The sequence below is a fragment of the Thunnus thynnus genome, chromosome 15 (assembly GCF_963924715.1).
Source record: "Thunnus thynnus chromosome 15, fThuThy2.1, whole genome shotgun sequence".
NCBI lineage: Eukaryota > Metazoa > Chordata > Actinopteri > Scombriformes > Scombridae > Thunnus > Thunnus thynnus.
In genome coordinates, this window is record NC_089531.1 from 19,479,531 (window position 1) to 19,504,399 (window position 24,869).

General features: G+C 38.4%; 1 protein-coding gene across 2 annotated transcripts in view; it reads left to right on the forward strand.

Annotated features, from left to right (window-relative positions):
- vps50 (VPS50 EARP/GARPII complex subunit) overlaps positions 1 to 24,869 on the forward strand; it is a 112,069-nt gene that overhangs the window by 32,556 nt on the left and 54,644 nt on the right. For both annotated transcript variants that reach the window (XM_067611207.1, XM_067611206.1), the window contains exons 10-13: positions 1,169 to 1,211; positions 3,165 to 3,263; positions 7,882 to 8,022; positions 19,553 to 19,685. In XM_067611207.1, coding sequence (XP_067467308.1) covers positions 1,169 to 1,211; positions 3,165 to 3,263; positions 7,882 to 8,022; positions 19,553 to 19,685 — 416 coding nt within the window. The remainder of the gene's footprint in view (positions 1 to 1,168; positions 1,212 to 3,164; positions 3,264 to 7,881; positions 8,023 to 19,552; positions 19,686 to 24,869) is intronic.

Below are 24,869 nucleotides of genomic sequence, written 5' to 3' on the forward strand. Positions count from 1 at the left end.
GGAACTGTTGCTTTTGAGTGTGTGTGTATTCCCATCTATTACCCCTCCATACATGTACACAAAGGCATATACGAGAGCGTTACAGAGTCTCAAATTTTGAATTGGAAGGCTCATTTTGTTACCTGTGTGCAAACGACCTGTGGGACTCAATCTGCAGTCTCCTCTCGCTTTCTCTGCTCCCTCCTCCTCACTCTCTATCCCCAGCTGAAGCTGAGATGCTTAATTAGCAATTTGTTAAGGACACTCTTTCCCCTGAGCGACTGCGGTCTCACAAGGCACAACATAAGAGCAGGCTGACCTGAAAAAGACCCCGAGCAACACAGGGACAGAGCTAGAGAGACAGTGGAACAGAGGATGATTATGAATGGGTGCAGTGCAGGGGGAGTCACAAGGGAATTGAAATTGCGTCTTGGGATTGGTAAAATAGTCATGATTTCTGTTGCTACTTCTCAGCTTTTGAGTTGAAAGCATTTCCCAGGATGAGGCGAAATCGGAGGATGCTCCAAGGATGTGTAGGCGTTTTGTATCCGTGATAGTTTGCACACACACACACACACACACACACCCCCCTTACACTGATATAATTTATATAGTGGATTCCACTGTAGAAATTCAAAAAGGACTCCTCACAAAATATTTGTTGGAAATACATCCATCACTTATATTTTTGCTCCCTTGTTACCCTGTACTGTAGGAACAGATTTATGGGACACAAGGCTGCAGCTTGTTAATAAATTGGTTCTCCTTTAGATAAGATTATGCAGCAGATGTGTTTGTGACATGCTTGCTTTGGTATAAAAAGTATAATGGACAACCAATTAATTGCAATTTTCATAATTGAAATATTAGAATTTATGTCATTTATTGGTAAAAAATGCATAACTTTTGTTGGTTACAGATTCTTAGATGTGATGATTTGCTTGTTTGCTTGAGTATTTTTCAAATTTCGACTGCTGGTCGATCAAACTAAGACATTTTATTAACTCACTTGGACTCCAGTAGATTGTTGTGGCAATTTTTCTCTATTATTTCTGATATTTTATAGACTAAATGGAAAATATTATAAATAAATACGGATAGATAAATCAATAATGAAACTTATTTGCTTCCATATTCTGGTTCAGGATTTAGTAACGTAACCTCAATAATCTCCTTTTTTCCCCCACAGCGAATTGAATTCCAAACTACAAGACACTCTGGAGCAAATAGAGGTATGTGCCTCCCCGCCTTATCTCTAATTCCATTATTTGAGAGCGATATCTGTAAAGAGACTGTAAGCGGTGTATAATACTTTGCTTTAACCCTGTAATTTTCCAGAAGCCCTCATCTGAAAGAAGCAATTTATACTTCATTTTGACATGTTGATAGTTTGGCTTTCTCATACTGGGTCTGCCAAATATTGACATATTCAGAAAGTCATTATTATGAGTGTGCAAGCATGTAAATTATATCTGTTTCATCTCTAGTTGTGTTGTGATAGTTGTGTGTGATAAATGGTATGCAAAGCAATTTTCTCTGCTCCGCTGCTGCTGCTGCTGCTGCGGCTGCTGCGCTTGAGTAGATTAATTACTTACAGTTTTGTCTGTACACAAGAAGCAGACGTGCATGTAAGCACACATGCGCCAAGGTGCTTGTTTGTTTACCTGTCAGCTTGAGTTTGTGAATAAGCAAAGCAAAATCCTCTAAAATCACATAGGTAAACACTTGCACAAAACACAGTCACACACATCAAGAGCAGTGTTTCACTCTGCATAGTTCACAGCTATATTGCTTACTCGTCTCTCTCAAGTGCTAAGCTCAATTGCTAAGAGCCCAAAACACACATTTAAGTAAACATGTGCTGTATGTACACACATAAACATGCCATACAGTATACATACATGCACATGCACATACAAGCCCTCCAGAGTGAAGATACTTTTCAATTTGTCATTTGTTGGTGGTCGGTGTAGTGTGTAACATCTCTTCTCTCTACAGGCAACACTTCTTCTGTCCAACACACACACACACATTACACACATCACTCTTCATAGCGTGCTAACCATCTCCGTCAAGGCACTCTATAGAAAAGCAACCAACCAGTCAACTGAGTTGAGCAATTTCTCAATAAATAAAAACACAATGAAGCATCACTAGCTGCTCTTGAGAGGTGACCAAGCGCAGTAGGAATATAGAGAACATGTCATCAGTGAATTTATTTTGTGAGGTATGCACTGTTGTTAGGTGTATTCGACATTAGGCATCACACACAGTTGGCAATGTTTTCACTGAATAAAGTCACAATGAACAAAAATCACTCTGTCACTGTATTTAGTAATGTATCATTTTCCAGCTTGTTTTCCTACTTAGCCCCTACATGTAGGCTTTTTTAAAGTGATTATATCATATGTTCAATTATTGTGATTCCATGAGTTTCAGTTTCTTAACAAAGTGGGAAAATCTCATTGAAAATTGGCACAATCCATATGTTGCCTTCAACTCATTCATTCTGTGTCCTTGGGCACCTGCATTGCTTTGTGCCACAGTGACTTTATTGATACTACCACTAGGGGGCACCAAAGATGCAAATTCGCAATTCTACACATAATGGCTTTAATCTTCAAATGAGTATCTTTTAGTTTATTTTTTCATTTCTTTTTCCACAAGAAAAAAACACTATCAGATTTATTTTCAGGGTGTATTTTGATCATATAATGAGATCAGTTTATAGTTTGTTTCTCCACACTATACTTTGGACTGTGAATTAAGTTCTAAAACGTTCAGCTGTAGTTTTTGCTTTAGGTTCATGCGCAGTTTCTCACTGAAGGCGTGAGAAGATGTGAAGTGATGCAAGATGTTTGATAATTTAGCTTTTGTCAGCGCCATTTTCTTTGAGGTCGGCTTAGTTTGTCAGGGTCATTCCACATCCCTGTACTTCCTTGCTTCCCACTATCCTCGTCTTACTTTCTGACCTCTCTTTTTTATCTCTTTGTCAAAGACTTACACACACACACACACACACACACACACACATTCCAATTACCTGCCTTTGGCCTTGTGTAGTTGCTATACATCTGCACATCTATATCTTAATCCCTGGTTTAACGTTGATAATCCTTCTCTTTTTTCTTTACTCTCAATTTCCCCCCTTTTTCCCTTTGTCATCCAACTATTTCTGGCTCCAGGAGCAGCTTGATGTCGCCCTGTCGAAGACTTGTAAGCACTTTGATGTTGCGCACTACACCAAGGTCCAGCTGGCCTACACACTCCTGGGCAAGACACAGGTCAGTGGTTTGACTCTTCTACAAGGTCACTGGGAATGGACGAACTTGACTGAAAGAGATTTTCCACTTGTTGTCTTCATGTACTGCATATATGCTTTTGCTTATATCCTTACTTTCAGAACTTTTGGCTACCTTTTAGTCCAACAACAGTATAAAAAAAAAATCTTCCACAGGCAGATGGGTTAAACTATCTCAGAAAACATGAACATGTAATATGGTTTATTCAAGTTTCTCTTTGTGGTTCCTTTTTGTACTCCAGTGAGTGAATCCAGGGTCTTCTTATTGGAGTAGAGAATATTTTAGGCTCTTTTTATTGAATGAGCAAGGCCACAGGGAATGCATGTCATCCTTTGTGATTGCGTTATGCACTGCTTACTGTCAATCAACTGACACCCACAGAAATCACCCACAAAAAGAAACACATTTCTCCAAAATAATCCATAGGATAATATAAAATCCGCTGTCAAAACATCAAAAAGGCAGAAATGATAGTGTTACAATCAACATATTATACAGTATGTGACTTTTTTTTGCCAGTGCAGCAGTTAAATGTGAAGCTGCTATAAAATCTAAATATTAAAAACCAAAAAATAAATTCTGTTTAAAAATGACTAAAAAGAGTATAACCTTAAATCACACTGATTATCTTTTAATACCAATCTCCCTCTGTCTTACTCTGTCTTTCAGCCTTTGCTCTTACATATACTGTATAAAATAATGTATATTTTTTTCAAACAGTGTTGCTAGCTAATGCTAGAACTTCTCTTTAGTGCACCTTTCAGTCCCCTAAATTATCTCTCTTGGCCCAAATCTCTTTCATTTGTTTTGACTAAAATTCTTACCTGTCACTGTCCCTTCTTCTCTTCATTTTTATGTCCAAAAATGTGTCTGAAAATAATCTTTTTGGTCCCTGTGTTTGTTATAAACACACATACACACAAAAACAAATGCTGTTCTGCTTCTTATCTAACATTTAGAGCATTTGCGTCTCCTGCACTCACACATTTCCGCTGAGCATATAGATGATATTCATTAAAGCTTAAGGTGGACTTTGGGACTGGGCCAGTTTGTACTCGATGGATGTACAGTATGGACTTGCCAGTCAAAAATTGAGTTACACCGGGTAAATCAATGCTGTGCAAACATGAACAGAGCTGCTTTTTACTAAAATTTTATACTGTAAGTACTGTAAGCTGTGTTATAGGACCAGTGTAATTTCTATTAATTAATGTGAGAGACATTATAAAATCAAATTTATATCAGCTTCTCCACATTACACTTGGTAATACTAATGCGAGAGGGGTATTTGACAGTAGAAGTTGGAAATCAGAATGTACTTGTTAACTTACAACAATGAACAGAGCATGTCATTGTTATTGCAGACTTGAGCCAATGTTGATGTTAATAAATATGCTGTATGCCACTTGACATTTACAGCCATCCTTGAGTTGGGGATGGCATCATCAAGGCTGGTGGAGAATGAGTAATGTTTTTCTTGTTACTGTGATAATGAGCATTTCAGACTCAAAGGCTAACGAGGGAGCTGATGTTGACTGCCTCTTGCCATTGCCTCTAAGTGTGTGTTGTTTTCATCCTTGCCTTTTTTGCCTCTCTGCATCTGTGTTTCTCACAGTTAGCCATGTTGTTTATCTGAGTCTTAGCTCTAACTGCAATGTTTTTTTTACTGCATTATCACTTTTGATTTGACTCCTCAGTTGGATACATAAATGAACTGAGTCATCCCAAGTAATAATCAGCATCATAAAGCTCTTGACAAACAGTAGAATATCATCTCAGATCATTTATATTTTCTTTCTCCTTACATTGGTCTCTTGCTCTAATGCTCATTACCTGGCTCAGATGCACTGGTTGCTCTTAGCCTAATGAACCTGACACCCAGTTTGCTCTTCCACCATTTGTCTGAATGAAACACCTGTGTGTTTAATGTAGTTAGCTGCAGAAAAAATTAGCCTGTTTGCTTGTGTAATTGATTAATAATTATGTCTAAAGCTTGGTGCCTGGCCATTCTATTTATTAGGTGAGAGGTGCCATAGCCTCTTTTTTCTTGTCTACAATCCCTGGTTTGTACACCCAGCGATTTTATCTAGTCTTTTTAGGATTTAGATGAAGTGAAACTCCCTCTGCAAGGAGGGAAGAAATGCTTAAATTACTTTTGTGGCAGCGAGAAGTCAGAATGGATGGGGGCAACATTTTGTGGTCATGAGCTTGCGGTGAGAAAATCTAATTGCACTGCAACACCCATTGCCTATAGGGCTTTGCTCAATAATGTGCTCACGTCTCCTGCGACTCTGGTGTCCTCAATTCACTATAGGGTCCCACTGCAAGACTGTGGGTGGGAGCTGGAAAATAGGAAATGATGGTAAATGTAACTTGACCTTGAAGGAGAATAAGGGAGAATAGACTTGGATTTAAAAGTGCAAACAGACCACAGTGCAGTAGAGCAAGATTGTACTGCAGATGTTTTTTTATGAAATCATGGTGACAGTAAGAGCAATTTTTGGGTTTATTTGTAAAATGAAATCCGTAATTGTTAACAGTTAGTCTAATGATAAAATGACAGAAGTTATAGTCATTTACGGTTATATAATTGAAAAATCCCAAGGAATTCCTGTCTGTCTGTATGTATGTATGTCCTCCACATATCTCTTGAACCATTCATCCGATTGACTCCACACTTCATGGGTGTATGGTTTGGGACTCAAGGGAGTGCAGTGCAGAATTTGGTGCAATTTGGACATGCAATACATTTAATATAAATACATTTTGAATAAACCAGCGATGAGCGAGCCACTCCGCTCTGTGCAGAAGCAGGGTGGAGCTTCAGGGCTCTGCCAACTGACTCCATTATGTCAGAGACGAGGTGTGACACGAGTCAGAGAAAAGTGCTGTAAAAAGAGAAAAGTAGACAGCAAAAACAGAGCTTTTAATCAAGAATGGACACTCACACACAATGACTGTAGTTACGTGTAAAAGGAAGAAAATATTTTCCACAGGCGGTTCAAAACCAGTTTGTCTCATATGCTCAGAGACCGTTGCAATTGTGAAGCGCTACTACAGACAAAGCACAAATCTTTGGAGCAAACATACCCACTCAAATCCAAACTGAAAGCACAGAAAATAGGAAGGATCTAAGAGCCCAATATGATCAGTTCACTTTATTTTAGGATGCATATTATTTTATTTTTAAATGCAAAGAACATAAACATAAAAGAACATGTATTTACTATTAGAGTACTTATTATTTATAACATCTGTGTATAATAGAATGTTAGTTTTTTTCAGATTGTTGGTGTATTCACACCTCACATCAACTGTATTAATCTGTCTGTGCGTTGAAGTAGCGGCTGGAGGCAAAGCAATTGGCCCGTTCCAAACAAGCTCTGCACCAGTATTATCAAAGGAAAAGGCTGGTTATATTCTATACTTTTGTTATTGTACATAAATCCCATGTAAAGACCAACCAACAGTGCGATAGTCTGTCTTGATACTTTCTGACTCGTGTCTGATATGGGTTTTCCACAAGAAAGTTAATCAGCTAAGTGAATAATCTTGTTAAAATCCTTAAAATTACATCTACTCCTTCTGCTTCATGAAAAAATTCGGAATCTATGAATATTTAAATATTTTCCAGTTCAAAAGTTTAACTGCTGGACATAGGATGTCTCCTACTTCACTCAAAGGCCCACCCTTGAACTCAGATTTTCGATAAGCACAGAAAAACGTCCTTGAGGAGATGAATGTGAAAACAGTTTTCTAGTGTCATTTACATGCATCATTCTGCACAGAGAAGCTCAAACATTCAACTGTTTCAAGAAGAAAAACACATTTTTGACTGGAGGGGTTCTTTAACCACTTAAGGCAAAAACAAGATGTTCAGCGGGTGTTAAGTTTCTCTTTAAAACAATGCTTTCAACAATCTCAAAATCTGTCTCTGGTTGTCAAAAACACAAGACAAACAACTTTGGGAAAACATAAGAACTCCAAAGTCATAATGGAAGAGTTGGAAGGGAACATGGATACACCAAAAAGTAAATATCATTCTTTCACAGACGACATTCAATATGTCATATATAACAGGGGGATACTACTTTAAGTCAGAGTGCCTTGATAATGAATCATTATATTGATGAAATTCTTTGAGGTGTTTCACATGAGCCATGAGTGAACAGAGCTGGAGGCAGTTAGCTGTGCTACCATACCATACATGTCATTAATATGTCTCTGCCATTGAGTTCTCTGTTTGTTCTTCTTCGCCCTTAGTGCCTCATTAATGACATTTCCACAGCAAACTGAGCAGGTTTCAGAGATGTGATTCATGGAAACTCTTGGAGCAAAATTGCCCATTTTCACTTGAACCTGAACATTTCAGTTCCCAGGGTAGACGGTTATCCTCATTTGCCCTTGTGCCATCTTATGTAACTAATATAATACGTCTGCAAGTAATTCAAAATATCAAATATACAGTATGTGTCTCCAAGAAGTTTGATTTGTAGTGTCCCTGCTGTTTGCCCTTTTCACAGATCCACACTGGCAGATGACAATGACATCTTGACATAATAGGTTTCATAAAACTGTGTGTTTTTGGTTCTCTTTGCAGACTGCTATGGACCAGCTGCACATGCACTTCACCCAGGCCATCCACAACACTGTGTTCCAAGTGGTGCTGGGATACGTGGAGCTGTGTGCCGGCAATGCTGATACAAAGTTCCAGAAAATGCAGTACAAGGACCTTTGCACGGTAAGGAAACTGGAGTGTGCATTTGTGTGTGTGTCGGGGTGGGTGGTTACTTTATTCCACCAATATTCATCCACTCTGTATGTAATTTTGGTTGGATGCCAATGTGAAGATTAACCATGTCTTTAGTCAGTTAAGTGAAAACTTTAATAGCACACACACATTTTTAGTCACGACCCTCCTCTAGCTTTCTTATTTTCTTGTAGCCAAGCGAAAAATGCCGTATTTCATGACAAGGAATTCTACAGATTTTCATAATAGAGTGAAATGAAGGAGGAGTGGAAAGTGTGGATAAAGTGATTGAGAGAAAGGGGGAAATAAAGTTCTTATTCTGGTGAGATGCATGCCTTATCGTTGCCTCTCACTACAAGATAATCTTGCTCACACACTGCAGCAGCATGACTGGGCTTTCCATATTGGCTCTTAGTTTTCTCTCTGTCTTTTTCCTTCCCTCTTTCTGTCTCTGATGTCTGTCTTTTTGTCTTTCCCGCCCACTTCAATAAATCACATTTACATGGCCAGCAAGCCATAACCTGAACAATTCATCATTGAAATTGCTGGGATTGGGTTGTTGTCCCAGGGGCTGTGTTACAGCCTAACCTATAGTACTTTAGGTCCTGCACAGGGGTATGTAGAGGTATTGGTAAAGGTTATCCCTGCCTGATCAGAGGTTAGAGTTTGTTTCTTTACCGTCTCTTCCGGTATGTCATAGTTTTTTTCTTCCTTGACCTCTAGCTCCATGTTTGGTCTTGCTGTTTGACTGCACAGCTTTTACCAGGGGCATTGCCTGCTGTGCTCATGTCTACAATACCCTGCCCTTTACCTTTGAGCTTTGCGCTGTTTCTCCTCCTCTCCACCTCGCTGAATACTCTTTATTTCTTTCTGTTTATACATGATTTCCTACCCCAGTTGGTAAGTGGCCTGGAAAAAGCAACATATCATTCATAAAGGCAGGGGGTTCCAGGTCAAGGCGTCTTTTGGTTGCACCTGGGTCTAGATCCAGGGGTGTCAGTGGTAGCCTGCATTCAAGTTGGCTGGTGTGATATTGTAAAAGCTGAATAATGAATCAAAATAGACCAGGATTCTTTAAAAATTTAGTTTCTTGACATTGCTTAGGTTCACTCATACGGTGCATGGGATTTCCGAACAGAACAAAACTGTGGATCATGATGATGATGATGATGATGATGAAGTGATGCTATTTAAGTATTAACAGACTCTCAGTTGTGGTCTGAGGGAGATTTTTTCTCATTGTTGTGAGGTTGAAGCTTGTTAGCTTGACACAAGTGGCTGCAGTTATAAATTATGCAATTATGAATATGGCTCTGCCTCTGCTGGACAGAGAGCACACAGGGGACTTGAAAGCATCAAAACAGTAACACAATGCATGTATCAACAGGCCCAATGACTGTAATGCCAGTTCATCAACAATCCAGTTTGTGTTTATAGACACACGCTTAAAGTGCATATGTCAAGCTATCAGTGCAAATATAATCCTCCTTGTTTATATTGCACTGCTATTATTAATAAGGTGGAATAGGTGCCTCTTGGAAAGTGTCTGTGAGAGTAACAGCTGTTAACACTGAATAAAGTAGCTTTATTTTTATTCTAGACTATTACATGTGAGATCATCTCAGAATAAGTCACTGCAATAAAAACCTGAGATTGAGTTATGGTGAAAAAAAATCAGATAAACAATAAAGCTTTTTTTCCATATAGAAATGATGCTTCTTTTCAATCTGCCACTATTTTGCGTAAGTTAATTTCAAAAGATAACAAGACACAACTCTAGAGAAATTGGACATTTTTGAGATTCTTATGACTTTCAGGGTATTTTTTAAGGTTATCCTCTGTAGGGAACTGGACTACTTCCAGCTGTCTTTCACAAAACTTTTGCAATGTTATCTAAAGTATATTATACACTCAGAGAAACAAAACATTCTTCCCTTAAGCTGAAGTGACAAACTTGAATATCCGTAACCTGTTGTTTTTGACCCCTTTTTTGTTTTTCCTGTGGAGCTAACCCTTATTTGGCTTAGGCTACTGGAAATCTGTGTCATGGATCCCCTGAAATACTGCGTGCATGCAACTGTACGCTAGTTACAGACATGTCCTGATGTTTACTTGTGTCTGATAGATGCCCTGTCAACAAGCTTTGTTGCCTGGATGATTCCACTGATACCACAAACACACACATGCATATATACTGTACAAATGCTCTTACCAACTTAAGATTGATGGGATGTGTCATTACACTTTAGGCTGTGTGATCATGATTGATAGGGCAGCATGAACACACACATAGGCACACACTCAAATGAAGAGATGTGTATACACCCACACACAGTTCATCTGTGTGGCTGACTGCATTTTCAGCCTGTCTGCAGTGACTCTTATGGGAAGATCAAGTGTGGAGCTTACTTTTACGCATTACGTTGGATTATTTTATATGAGGCTAGTTTCTATTTTGGCACATTTTATACCTTAAGTGGGCACTTATCTACCTGCCATAAAAAATGTCAAAAGGAGGACTAATTGAAGTACCTGTGTGAAACAAGTGCCTATGTAGTTTATATGGTTCAGACACTGGAGTGAGCTGGTTGAAGAGGTGCTAAAAATATGAAGATTGGCTAAAAAACCTGTCTTTTTTTACCTTTCTGAGTCTGTGAAATGCCCTTCACATTGAAGAAAACAATCTCTTTCTGAGAATTTTTGTGAAGTTTCAACGTGGAGGCATCAATTTGTGGCATAGTTTCCTAGGTCTCTTTAACTGGTATAAAAATATATCTGTGATAAGTAGAGCTGCAACGATTAGTTGATTATTCAGTCAGTCAATCGGCAGAAAATTAATTGCCAACTACTTTGATAATTAATTAATCATGCTGAGTTGTGTTGAATTCTCCAGCTTCTTAAATTTGAATATTTTCTGGTTTTCTTAGTCTTCTATGATAGTAAACCAAATATCTTTGGGTTGTGACTGTTGATTGCAACAAAACAAGACATTTGAGGTTGCATCTTGGGCTTTGAGAAACATTGATTGACATTTTTCACCGTTTAAAGAGCAAGCATGTAATTGATTAATCAAGAAAATAATTGGCAGATTAATCAATAATGAAAATGATGGTTAGTTGCAGCCCTGGTGACAAGTTGTTTCCTGTTCAAATCAACAGACCGGCTGCAAAAAAAAGTGGTTGCAGAAAATGCTCTGTGCTCTTTTAACTGGCTTTATTGATTTGCTCTTGAGCAAGGCATCGAACACTCACCTGCCCAGCGGGGAATGTGTTAATTTTGTACTACTGTATTGATTGGATTGTTTGTGTAGAAGAGCAAACTTATTCAGTTTCTATTCCCTTGATAAACAAAGGTTAAAAAATGTTAGAGCCCACATTAGACCCTCTGAACTTGCCTCTTACTTATGCGTCTTAAAATTCAAGGGAAAAGGGAACACTCCGAAAGGTCAGTTCTGATTGTGAAAGGGTCTTATTAATTTTACATCAACATCTCATCATTATTGGCTAGCTTCACTCCCTATCAATCCCCTGGTCTGTCTGACTTTTCTCCTGATGGAAATAGGAAGTTTTCATCTCAGAGGAGGTGACTGTAAAAGCTGGACTATATACAGTATTTATAGTATTGATATTCATCCAGACAATCAGCGGCTTGCCAGAATAAAAAATAGCTGTAAATATTTCTGCTAAGAATAATAGATTCATTAGTTTGGGGCCTCTGGAAGCTTCTAGTGGATCTTAAGCCTGTTAGTATTATTTTTACTTGTGTTTATCAAAGCCATTACTTTTCTGATGATAGAGAAACAAATGACAATAATATCAAACAACTGCTCATCTGTTACCTAAAGTGATTCATTCCACTCTCCTTTGTGCTGTGCCATTATTTTGACATAAGTTGACCTTTAGTGCCACTGTATATATGAAGGATGGACCATTTTGCGAGGCAGTGGTGTGAGTGGATGCTTTTTCATATTAAGTAGTGCAGTGATCCTAGGCCAGCTTTTTGTGTTCAGTCAAACATGGCTGCACATAGCTTAATTACAGAATGAAACCAATCATTGTGCAACCTGTCTCTCCAGCTTGATGAAAATTGGTCATGTAGTTTTTAATCACTCTGGTAAGATGACACTTTACTTTGATGTGCTCTTAACTTTTTGTAGTATTCAGCGATTGCGATGAACTCAGGTGTACTCTTGTAACCTGTTGATGTCACTGATTATGTATGTATTAAGTACTGGATGTGAGATGCGTAATGTATATCCAAGGCTGTATCTGAAACTTTTATTGAACTTGCCTTGAGAAAGACCAAATGTGGACAAAACGCCAATTATAAAATAAAATTATTGGAGCTTCCTATGCAGTCATTTTTGATATATGCCATTGCCATAACCAGCACCTAGTTTTTGGCATTCATCAGACAACTTTTGTAGTTTTTATTACTCTGTCAAAGGGGGAATATAATCTAAGTGATAGAATCTAAGAGCTGCAGCTGTTAATCATGAAGGGGAGTGTTTTGTTTGATTTATGACCCTCAGGCCAGGACCCCAGTTGATTAGATCTTTTACTTTTTAGTTTCTTGGGAGGTTCTTGTGTTTTTCTGGGGAGTCAGTGGTTTAAAAACAACAAAAAATCCCTCTGAATTCCATGGACACTTAGTACCTTTGACAAAATTTCTATGTGCTATGAATCTTGTTTTGGCATGTGGTAAGTTTTTGAGATGATGCATGATAAAAGTAATACAACATGAAACATGGAGCAGATGATCCAAAATATGTTCCTGTGGGAAATCACCATCTCATATCTGATTCTCTAATTTGGTTTTAGGCCTGGTCAAAGCACTGTGACAATGACAGGAAGCTATTAACATGTACTGTACTATTTATTCAATCATCAAAAGCTTTTGGTATGGTGGACCTCTGCATTCTTTTGGATACGCTAAATAGGTATTGGCTTTGACAACAGTATCAATAAGTGGCTTCAGTTGAAACACAAATGACATTGTCTTTACTGCTAGTAGATTAATTGGGAGGTGCAGGGTGGTATTATATTTTTACATTGAAGAGTGTAATTATTCAGAGTCAAGTGGAGCCTTACAAGAACTTTGGAAGCTGGTTAAATGAAGACTGGTCGTTTAACAAAAATGTCAATGAATTGGCAAAGAAAGAGGAACTTTAAAATATTTTTTTTCTACTGGAATAAACATTCTTTCAAAGTCTGCAAAGTTACAACTGGTAAAATGGACTTCCTCATCTGGATTTTGCTATCACATGTCTCATGTTACAATATATAGCCCAATCATGTTTGTCAGGATGTGTGAAATTGTTTCTGTTCTGGACCATATAAGCCAATATGTACAGTACATTTGTCACTGTGTAGAGTTGCCCCCCCCAACATTAAAATGGACATATATTATCTCTTCACACAGTTGTTAAAAGTTTCCATGGGAAACTGTGTGATTCCCTTTTAAGTTAACAAGAAACGTCTGATGACTTATAAGTCTCATAGCACCGTATCTAATTGCCTAGATGTTTTGATGAGAACGTACAGGATGTTGGCTCAAAGTTAAAGCAGACAGGCATTACAGACCTGCACACCAAGTTGTGTTTAATAGTTTGTCTGTGAGAAAGACAGATTCCTCTTTAGGAGAGTGTACTTTGTTTCTTTGCTGGCACAGCAGGTCTACAGATCGCTGACCACAGTGGATATAAAAAGTCTATACACCCCTATGAAATTGCACATTTTTGAAATGTAAAGACAGAAATAACAACACATAATCACATTTGTTCCATCTTTAACTTGATCTTCCAACAAACAAAAATCACTCTTATTGCATAAGTCTGCACACCCTTTCATAATGGGGGGATTAGCTGTGTTCAGACCAATCACATTCAGAATCATACTTGTAGGTAAATAGCATACACCTGCCATCAATGAAAGTGATTCTGATTAAAACCAGATGAAAGTCAGCTGTTGCTGTAGGATTTGCTTGAATGTTTGGTGTTGCATCCTACTGGGAGAACCATGGTCCCCAAAGAGTTACCAAAGAAATTGCGAGATCTAATTGTTGAAAAGTACCAATCAGGAGAGGAATATAAAAGAATATCGAAGGCATTGGATGTACCATGGAGCACTGTCAAAACCATTATCAATAAGGGAGAAAATGTGGCACCATGGAGACATTGCAAAGATCAAGATGACCCTCCAAAGTTGATGAGAGGATGAGGAGAAAACTTATCAGGGAGGCTACCAAGAAGCCAACAGCAACATTGAAGGAACTACAGGAATTTCTGGCACATGTCTGGGATATGGGGTAGGGTGGCAAGATGGAAACCCTTTCTTTCAAAAAGCAATATCCAAGCCTGTCTGAATTATGCCGAACGATGCATTCAGTCACCCCAAACCATGTGGGACAATGTCTGATAGTCTGACGAGACAAAGGTTTGAATTTTTTTGCATTTCGGCCTGGGTCAGGGGCTCTTGTCAAGATAGACGGGATAATGAATAGCTCCAGATATCAAGATATTTTGGCACAAAACCTGCTGGCCTCAGTCAGACAGCTGAAGATGAAGAGGAATTTCACATTCCAACATGACAATGTCCCAAAGCACACATCCAAGTCAACCAAGGCATGGCTTCAGAAAAGGAAAATCAAAGTCTTGGAATGGCCCAGTCAGAGCCCAGACCTCAATCCCATCGTAAATATGTGGAAATGACCTAAAGAGAGCTGTACACAGGAGATTCCCACACAATTTGAAGGAACTTGAACTTTTTTGCAGAGAAGAGTGGGATAAAATTCCAAAGTCGTATTCACAAGACTTGATGCTGTAATGAATGAAAAAGGTGCTTCCACAAAGTATTAGTTGAGCGGGGTGTGCAGACTTATGTAATCAGTGTGTTGCAGAGTTTGTTTGTTTTTTAAATGTTCCTAATGATTAATGATTTGTTATTTTTCTCTGGATTTTTGTTTGTTGGAAGATCACATTAAAGGTGGAACAAATCTGACATTTATGTTGTTGTTATTTCTTTCTTTACATTTCAAAAGCCCACCATTTCATAAGAGCGCGTAGGCTTTTTATATTGACTGTATCTGTTGACTGAATCTGTTTACTTATCTTTTTTTTGAAGGGGGTGAGGTGGGGTGGGGGGTGGGATTGTCATGAAGTGAAGTGAATCTGCTAAATCAAGGGTACCTGCAGATTCAATGTTAAACAAGCATTTCTTTCATGTTTAATCCACTCTCCCAATTCAAAAGAGTTTTTCTTTTCAAAACCTCCCTGACGCAGCTGGGCATATGTTACATACATAATGATGGGTAACTGTCTTAAAAAAAACCCAAATGGCTGTTCTAAAATAGATCCCACACCCACCTTCTCCGAGCTCTCATCACTGTATTTGTTAAGGACGTTGTGTCCAGCAAGGGTGATTGCTGGTTCCAGCAAAAATGACGTTCATTTAAAAAAGCAATTGAATGTGACTGCAGGTGCAACATGCAGATGTGCTTTTCAGTTGTATCCTTTAGCGCCCACACACACACACACACACACACACACACAAACAGGGCAGAAGTTGTGTGTAGGTGTAGCTGAGATTACTTTTTCCTCACATACTCACACCTCTTACCCCCATATCGTCTTCCCTCACCCCAGTTGCTTGGCAACATGCTGCTGTGATACGTTTGGCTGGTGGAGAACATGGAGTGTCAAACGTAAGACTGGTCTTGTCAGATCTGGTTCATTAGCTCACCTATCTGACCGGTGCTGCTGGAGCCTGTTTGTAACTTTATCTGTATTTATTTATTTCAGGTTGGTCCACTAAGCTGGTGCTCACTTACTTAAATTGATTGTCCATAAAAAAATATAATTATGATATATCCTACAAACTCTAATATTTCTAATTGTGATGTAAAATTATTTATTGTAGTCATAACAGAAAGCATAGTAATATGCTTAAAGTATGCTAAAATAGTGTACCCAGATTGATAATGTTTGTTAAGGCAACAGAAGAGCCAGGATGAGCCGGGATGTCTTGACTGTGATGTAGTACTTAGGCCAATATGGAGCCATATTAATTATTGCATTGAATATGGGGCACTTTACTAAGACTGGAACAAGAAATCAGTAATTGTAAGAGACAAAACTACTTGTAATACCTCATAAAGTCACTGAACCTTGGCTTCACGGATATAACTTATAAAGCAATCCAGTATATGCTCTATGACAATGTGATTATAGTTATTCATCAATGTTATTAGCCCTGGTGATATGAGCATCACACTTTTTTGTACTGATTTTTTTTTAAATGTTTCCTTTTAATATTTTACTTTACTAAAATTATAAATATATCAGTATTACACATATATAGAATGTCAGTTTTCTATCCATAAAGGAAAGAAGCTGGCTGGTTGTGGTCTGTGGTGTTCATGGCTCAGATGGTGCTAGAAACTCAATGCCAACAGGAGTAATGCAAGGTTATTGCAGTCAACTCAACTCATAAATGACACCCAGACTGTGTGGTTACAAAGATCTTAAACAGTAGATTCACTGCAGTTGCCATTGAAGCCATATATGGCTTTTAAAAACAAAAAAAACCATATAAGGTGAAGTTTATTATTCACCTCTGTGAATACTTTTCTGTGGACGTAGAGTTATACACATTTATTTTTTGTTGTTAAAATGTTGCTTTTGCGGATCAGTTTGCCGTATTTCATGGTTACAAAAACACCCTCTAGGGAAAAAAAACACACACACACACAAAAATTTAATGTCCATTGCAGCAAAGGTATTAAAACCTCTCAAGTTTGAGTGCAGTTAAAACAAATTCAAATTAGGATTTATTACACTGGTAAGAGCATAATTGACTGACTGTCATCACTAGAGGTTTTCCAGGGCATGCTGTTTTAATGTGCTATCAAGAATGGATGCTTAAAAATCTGATGCCTATTAAAAGTAAAATATGTATGAAAACATCACCTCACCTCTAGTTTTCTTTGTTTTATACACCGCAGTATATCACTAACTGACTTTTCCCACCTTTATGGTGATTTCTGAGACCTGGGCGTTGAATTAATAGCATTTAATCCTTTCAACACTAAATCATCTCTAACAACATTGCTTGACAGCAGTGGATCCACTCTTGTTATGTAATTTATCTGTCTTAAGGCTTACAGTAGTAAATCTACCTCAGATGTCTCACTTAGAAATGTTTTGTTGAGAGATGGTCCTGGCAAGCGGGTGGTTTGCCACTCACACACGCCAGGAGAAAAAGCCAGGAGAAGGTGTGGGACTTTACTCATGTTAGTCTTTGCACAGTCGGGGTCCGTTTGGCTCTGTACTGTTTTCTCTCTCAGCATGTGTGAGGTTTCTGGCGTGTAATTTACAACGCTTTTGTGAGAAGTAGAGGGGGTCTACAAACACTCATTCATAATTGTGGTTTAAACAAAGTACAGTGCAGCTGCTGTCAACAGCACAGTTTCATCTGGCAGTGATGAATTAGTCTCAGAACATGTTGACAGGGCTCGATTGGTGAGTTGTTCTGCAGAGCCTTGAACTGTCAGTGGCCACTATTGTGCCAGCTGGGCCACATTATAATTTAATACACGCATGAAATAGTGTACATAGATGTGTGCAGGAAAAGCAGCAGTGTGCAATATCCTTTAAGTACTTTCTATCATACATTTTTAGCTGTCTTTTCTTCTTTTTTTTCATTGTGATTATTAACAAAGCTCTATGCCGGGGTTGTCATTATTTCATGGGTTAAGCGATATTGTCAGATAGCTTGGTAGGTAGATAACACTTATGATGTTTTACATTTGTAAATTCATGCTTAAAACTCCAATCTACAATAAAAGTCTGTGTAGAAATAATAAAGTTGTCCTTTTTTGAAAGCAATAACTGACTTCATGCCTTTGGGATATGAATATTATATCACAGCTGATGCATTGACATTGGTTGATTACACATGCATAGACATGTTATACATCTACAGTACAACATGTTTTATACAAGTACTCTGTGTTGGATATATCAAAAAGATTATGCATATGAACTTGACACCAGTACTGTAACCATGACAACCATACATTATATTATTGTCCTGAAGGTGAAAAACTCTTGGAGATCCATTTTATTTTTAAAATACTTTGAGGATAGTTCCTTCACAGAGAACTTTTTGGCTCATCTGCCAATGAGAAAACTGAGAGAATTAGCTGAGCCAAAATATTTTTAATGGCCATAAAACTGCATTATGCATTATATGACTAAAAATAATTATCTTGAGTTTTTAGTATGCAAACTCATCCTTAGCATCACTTTAAAGAGAAAATTATGAATAGATAATATTGGATTTACAACTGTTATTCTGAGCTTTTTCAATTAAAAAAAAGAAAAGAATTAACCCTATCAATGCATTACTTTGTTTCACTTTAACTCTTTCATTTCACTTTTCCAGTATCACACACACACAGAATATGAATACAGAAGCATAAACGGAACCCAACATAGAGTACATACTGAATACAAACTGCCTTTTCCTAACTCATGTACTCTGCTCCCACACCTCATCAGCAGACATGTCTATGTCACCCCTGTTCTCAAAACCCTGCTCATTACCATCCTTAAAATTAGGCCTTCGAATTTTCCGACACTACAGGACACACTGTGGTTTTGAGCTTCATATTTTAGCCAGGATCTCAGGACTCCTGCATCATGCAGACGCCACTTCTCGCAAAAACGCCAACCTCTGTGACTTTTCTCTTTGTCTTTCTTTTCGTCTTCATCAAATAAATAAATCATTGATTTGATTCGCTCACCTCATGATGGGTACAGTGGACTGTGAGGGTCACATTAGTCTCAGCCAGTCTAAGCCGTCTAAGCACATAAAATAATACAGCAATGTAATCCTGGTGATCTGGTCGGTGACCCCGATTTATTTTTCCACCAAACCCAAAATTTACCTGCGTTTTGCGCTTGGCGGGTGTTAATTATGATTTTGAACCTTGTTCAAGTCCTCACTTTAATGCAATTATAACAATTGAGAATCATCACTGTATGTTAATTTGAAACTCATTAACAAAGTTGTTGGAGATAATATAGTATAACAGCCCACTTAATGCTCACATCAGAGATATTTTTAAATCTATGTTCCAAGTATTAGCAAGGTATCCTCATTTTAATCAGTCCTTACATAAATTGGCTCTTACGTAACATGAAAGTGTTTCTTGTGACACAAACTAGATGTTTTCCAACACAGTGTCCTTGACAAATATAAGCAGGCATTAATTAGGCATAATGTCGAGGACAGATGAGCAGTTTTTTTTGCCTCTGCTGAATCTATTAATTTATTTTAAAGTAGTCCAGCACTGTATGTTCCAAAACTATAATTATCCTCCGTTTCCTTCAGCTAAATGCAATACAGGTCAAAGCATACAGAAACATATGACACAAAGGCAGAATAATAAAATCTATCTTAAGTAATTCATACAGGAAAGATCATCATTGACCTTGACTTCATTACCTCTCTGTTTGCAGCATATCACCCCAGACAGTTACATTCCCTGCCTGACAGACCTGTGCAAGGCATTGTGGGAGGTGATGCTGAGCTACCACCGCACCATGCAGTGGCATGAAGAGCATGACAAATTGGAGACCACACCCACTCCAGGTAAGAGACTTATTTAACCCAATCACTTTCATCATATCGTAGAATTAGTTTCTACTCTGCAACACTATTCTGATATGCCAACCATGCCAGGGGAAGGCAAAAGGTGCACAGTAACTCATCTCAGCACAATTACAGATTCAGAAATAAAAGACACATTAACGACCTCTCACATAAACTCGATGCCCCAGAGGACACAAGAGACTTCCACATTCTTCACACTCGTCACATTTTTTCATTTTCACTCTCTAAATCTCTTTTTGTCACCTGCTTTCTCTCTCTCATTTTTCATTTAGACTCATAAAACAGCAAATCTGCTCCCTATACCCTAAGCTGTGGTAGTAACTCACAGAATCAATTTATTGCACAAAGACTTGGTGGAAATGGTGTCAGCTTTTCTTCAGTCTCAGTAGTGCCAGTCCTGCCTGGTTGTTTGATATCAACATAGTGTACAGTGGGTTTACTGGCTTTATTGAGCTTTCAGAGAAGAATTACTCAACCTCAGTGTATGAAAAGAGAAGAGAGTGTTGAATCTGTGCTGGTGCTTCAGTGCAGCACACAGCATAGTGGTATGTGTTGTGAAGTGCTGTATTTTTTACAGCATTTTCTAAGTTCCCTTTCAGTGTAGAGGTCATTGAACATGCCAGTAGCAGAATAATCACTTCTGATGACATTGTCATCCTCTGTGCAACAGTACAAAGAGATGCAATGTGGTTTTTACAGTTGTAGCTCTGTGGCACAAAAATAGTCTCTTGTATGTATTCATTTTTGCAGCATTATGAAATTGAAATTGGGTTGACAGTCTTTCCTAATTACGTGAATATAAATCATAGGTGCACGTCATTGGATTGACATCGTGGAATTGATATGACCTAGTCGAATGCTTTCAAGGATAAATAAATGTGCAGCTGATGAACCATGAATGATGCATGTTTTTCTTATGGAAATGTGTCATGTGTGACTTGGAGTTTGCTCTTTTTCCATGCTAATACAAGCAGGACCTTCAGATCCAGCTGTGGCAGTTCTTGTTGATGATTATTACAAAAATTCTGACTTTTTCCTTCATCGTTTGCATTTTACCGTGACTTCAATGACTTTCCGTCATCTTCTACCTGTCATTATCACTGAAGAGAATAAATAACAGCCCCTTGTTATTTTTGTACCTTTTATGACGAATGTTTTATGAAAGTACACCGACTCTCCACTGGAAACTGAGTATAACCACACTCACGTTACGGCCCATTGAGAACAGCAAGACGTCTGTACACTGCATCTGTCCAAACCCAAAGCGTATGTCTGGATCAACAAGAAAAGTCTTGGTTGTGTTGCTGCTTCTATCCAACCTGCCATCACTCAGCCAGATGTAAAAACATCAGCCTTGAGAAGCTCAGTTGTCAAGGCAATACATGCTTTGCGGTTTAGCGCTAAGCTCCACTAGAAGTTGAATTTCTTTCCAGTGTAAGAAAAGAAACCATACTGGATTTGGTTTATGACACTTTTCACGGTTTTATTGTTTATATCATTTGTCTTGGTGAAGACGTCAGGTATTAGCTGCTAATGCAGAACTGTCAAATTAACTGATATTTTTTTACTGTGTATTGAAAGATGGCTTATTTCCATTCCCCATACTGTACAGAACTCATTAGGCGAATGGATGAGGACATAAGGATGTCCTACAGCCTCTGAATGGTTGCTGACATGCTAAGTCCTCAGGATCCTTCATTAGATCCCATCTTCCTCACAAAGGCAAAGGACACACACCTCATTCCCTTTCATGAGGCCCATCTATCATCTCACTATTTGATTGGCTGTCACCTCTGTCCGCTGTGTAAAGGTGTCCCCGACCCTTGCATTGTCCTGGCTTTCACCTTTCTCTCTTTCCATCAGAGTAGTGATTTACAGTACAAGGGTTAACTCATTTATCGAAGAGTATTTTGAGGTGACGGTGACCTCCATCTCACACTGGTGGCCATCAGAGTCGAAATAGTCAGACCCACTAAAGATCACCTTCTTCCCCTCTCTTTTTTGTCAGAAACACACTCACAGTCGCACCTTACCCTTCAGTGGGAAAGTAAAAAGAGCATCCCATCGAATTTAGCACTGTGGCCACCTAATATATGGAGCTGGTCAGTGTAACGATTCAGTAATTCATCTCGCCACTTGATGAAAGGGAAGGTCGTTTCAGGAAGCAACATTGACCAGGGTCGTCTCCCTACCTGACAAAACAGATTTGCTGCTGCGACACATACCCCGTCATGTTTGATCAGCACTGAAGGCCGTCAAGCTCCATGTGTGTGAGAGCACTTGAGGGTGTGAAAGTAAATAACCATGGCCAGTTTGTGCATACAGAGCACAGGCGTGAGCCATGAGGCTAATATTGGAATGTATGGAGGCTGTCTGCTATGCTGTGATAAAGAAAACCATCAGTTTTCATCACTCAGGGTGAGAATTGGCCTTCACACCTCGTTAGTGTTCAATAGTAACATTACATATAGGGAGCAAGCTATGTGAAATAACCTATGGATTACTGACTTCTCCCAGTACAGATTTTTATTTATTTATTTATTTTTTATTGACCCATTTCAAAATGTTTTGGCATTCATGCATACCTCTCTTCCCTTGAATCAACATTACTTAGCAACAATATAATTTCATTTTGCAAAATAAAATGTTTTTTTTTTAATACAGCTAAATGTCCCTTTAAATTAAGTTGGATTTAATAGCCACGTGGTACAGTATAGCATGCCACAGTCCAATACCGACTTACTGTGCAGAACTCGTTAGGACTAGTTTTTTTTTTGTCTTGGTTTTTTTGTGGGGGGAAAAAACTTATCAAAGTTATCATGTTTTCATTTCAATTTCTTAAAATTTTTTGGCATCCCTTCACTCTGCATCATCTGTAGGAAACATCAAAAAATAATTGAAATTCCATGTATAGTGATGATTTTCCCTCTAACTTGTCCATGCCAAAGCAGTGTGATGAAAGCCTGTATATTACTTGCTGTCATACCTCTCTCTTCAGATTTCTCTCCAATTTCTGTTAACTGAGCCGTGTTTTGATTTTTCTCCTGCTCAACTTTTACAGAGTTATGCACACGCTGCTATTTTATGAGTCATAGCCTGAAACCAATGGGGAGCTATAGGGCCCCTGTGGCTGTTTGTCCTGTGAGTCAACAAGGACTCTGTTACCCACAATGCCAACAAAGGTCAAACACTGATTACCACCCACAGATAGTCTAAAAGTGGCTTTCCCTATCATTTTTCTTTTCCTCCCCCTCTTTAGTAACACTTTTTAATAACCATCATTAAGACTTTCTAATAAGTGAACCTGGGGAGGGTATCTACACCCTCACCAGGTCAACAGAGGGAGTCGGTGGTGACAATAACTGCAGTGTATTAGAAATTGGCCATTCCAATAACTGTGGAGGAGGCGGGGCAACTGAAAAAAAAGAGAATGCTTTGTTTAATAGGATAAATTTCAAAATTCACATATGTAATTGAGAAAACCAATTTAAAGGCCCCGATGGGTTTTCTTTAAGGGGGACATAACATCTTTTTGTGGTTTTCTGTTATTTATATACTGTTATAATGTCGGAGGTCTATGTTAAACATGTTCAAGTTCCAAAACTTGAGGTGAACTTGTGAAAAAATGTCAAAAGCACAGGCTTCAGCTTGATCTGAATGCTCCGTTTGCAAAGTTACCTCTGTTTCCCCATCAAACTGACGTCAGATTGTTTGCACACACTAGCAAACGGCGGCCGTTCCACAGCATTTGTTGCTAAGGTATTTGCTAAGGTTGTTCAATGGGCTGTTCATGTTGTCCACTCGGATATTTTGTATTGGATTTGTGCTCGAACATGTACAGATATATTTGAGAAGTTTCCATTTTGAGTAAAGAACAAAAAAAAGAAGTGAAATCCTTCTACTACTGATTGTTGACGTAGCATCTGGAGCCGCCGGACGTCAGCCAAGACGCAGCTTCTGGGAGCTGAACAACCAGAACAGAGTGGGCTCGTTGGGAGGGGGGGCCTTAAAGAGACAGGAGCTGAAACGGCCTGTTTTAGACAGAGGCTGAACTGAGGGGCTGCATAAACAACCAGTATAAGATAAATAAGGAGTTTTTTGAACTGTAAATCATGCAAAGATATTCCATTAGAGCCCTTGAATATAAATGTCGACCTGCCTTCAATAGAAACCGCCAAATGGCAAACTTCATCTTATGAGCTCATTTGTCACTATGAGATTGTTGTCTGGAAAAATGTTTATTAAATACCAGTTAAGCCTGACCAGATAATATCTGTTGGGAGTATTAAGATAAGGATGTGACTCATTGCCTCTTAAAAACATCTTCATGAACAGCTTGTATAAACTGGTATTTACTGGAGTATTTGGTAGGGTTTACTTAATTTCCAGGTTTTTGCAAACAAGGCAATTCTCATTTTTAATTATATCACACTTTTTAAAAATATTAGTTAATACTGCAGTATTAAACAGATGTGTCATCCTGCAGTATATTGCATTTAATACCTGTTCGTTTGTCTTTTTCTGTTCTTATAGCCTCACTCTCTCTGGCACACCCATAGTTCCCAACTTTTTCAGTCATCAGTTAAACAGTCACGGTCTCTTCTGTCTCACCTACTATGTCATGGCTCTCAGCTTTCACAACTCACATTGACTTTCTCTTCTCCAAATTTTTTGCTCTCTCTTCCTCACATCCCGTCACTCCCACTCCTGTCCTTGTGCTCATTAAATGAAACCCAGATATGTCAAGTTGCCATGTCACGATGTTTCCCAAGGCCTCTGCTCTTTTGTCTTTTAGTGAGTGACGCAATTGTTTTAAATTCTTCTGTTCTTACTAATGACTATAACAAACAGGGTTAACAGGGGTCCCAAGGGCAGTGTTTGTAAAAACTGTCACATTCAGTGTAATTCCCAAACATACTTTATAAAACACTGCCAAAATGCCGTTATTATAAATCATAACTACTGTAGTAATATCTCTAACTCAACATTAGTGGCTGTGCAGGTAATATGAAGAGATGGCGATGGCTTGAATTTAAAATGCATCATGAGCACACAGTCAGTGAAGGTATGAATCTGAGATGCACAATAACAGTACGTTTCATATAAAAGCGTGAGGAGTGTCACTTACTGTCCTATGTACTTCTCAGTGTGGTGATTCTAATC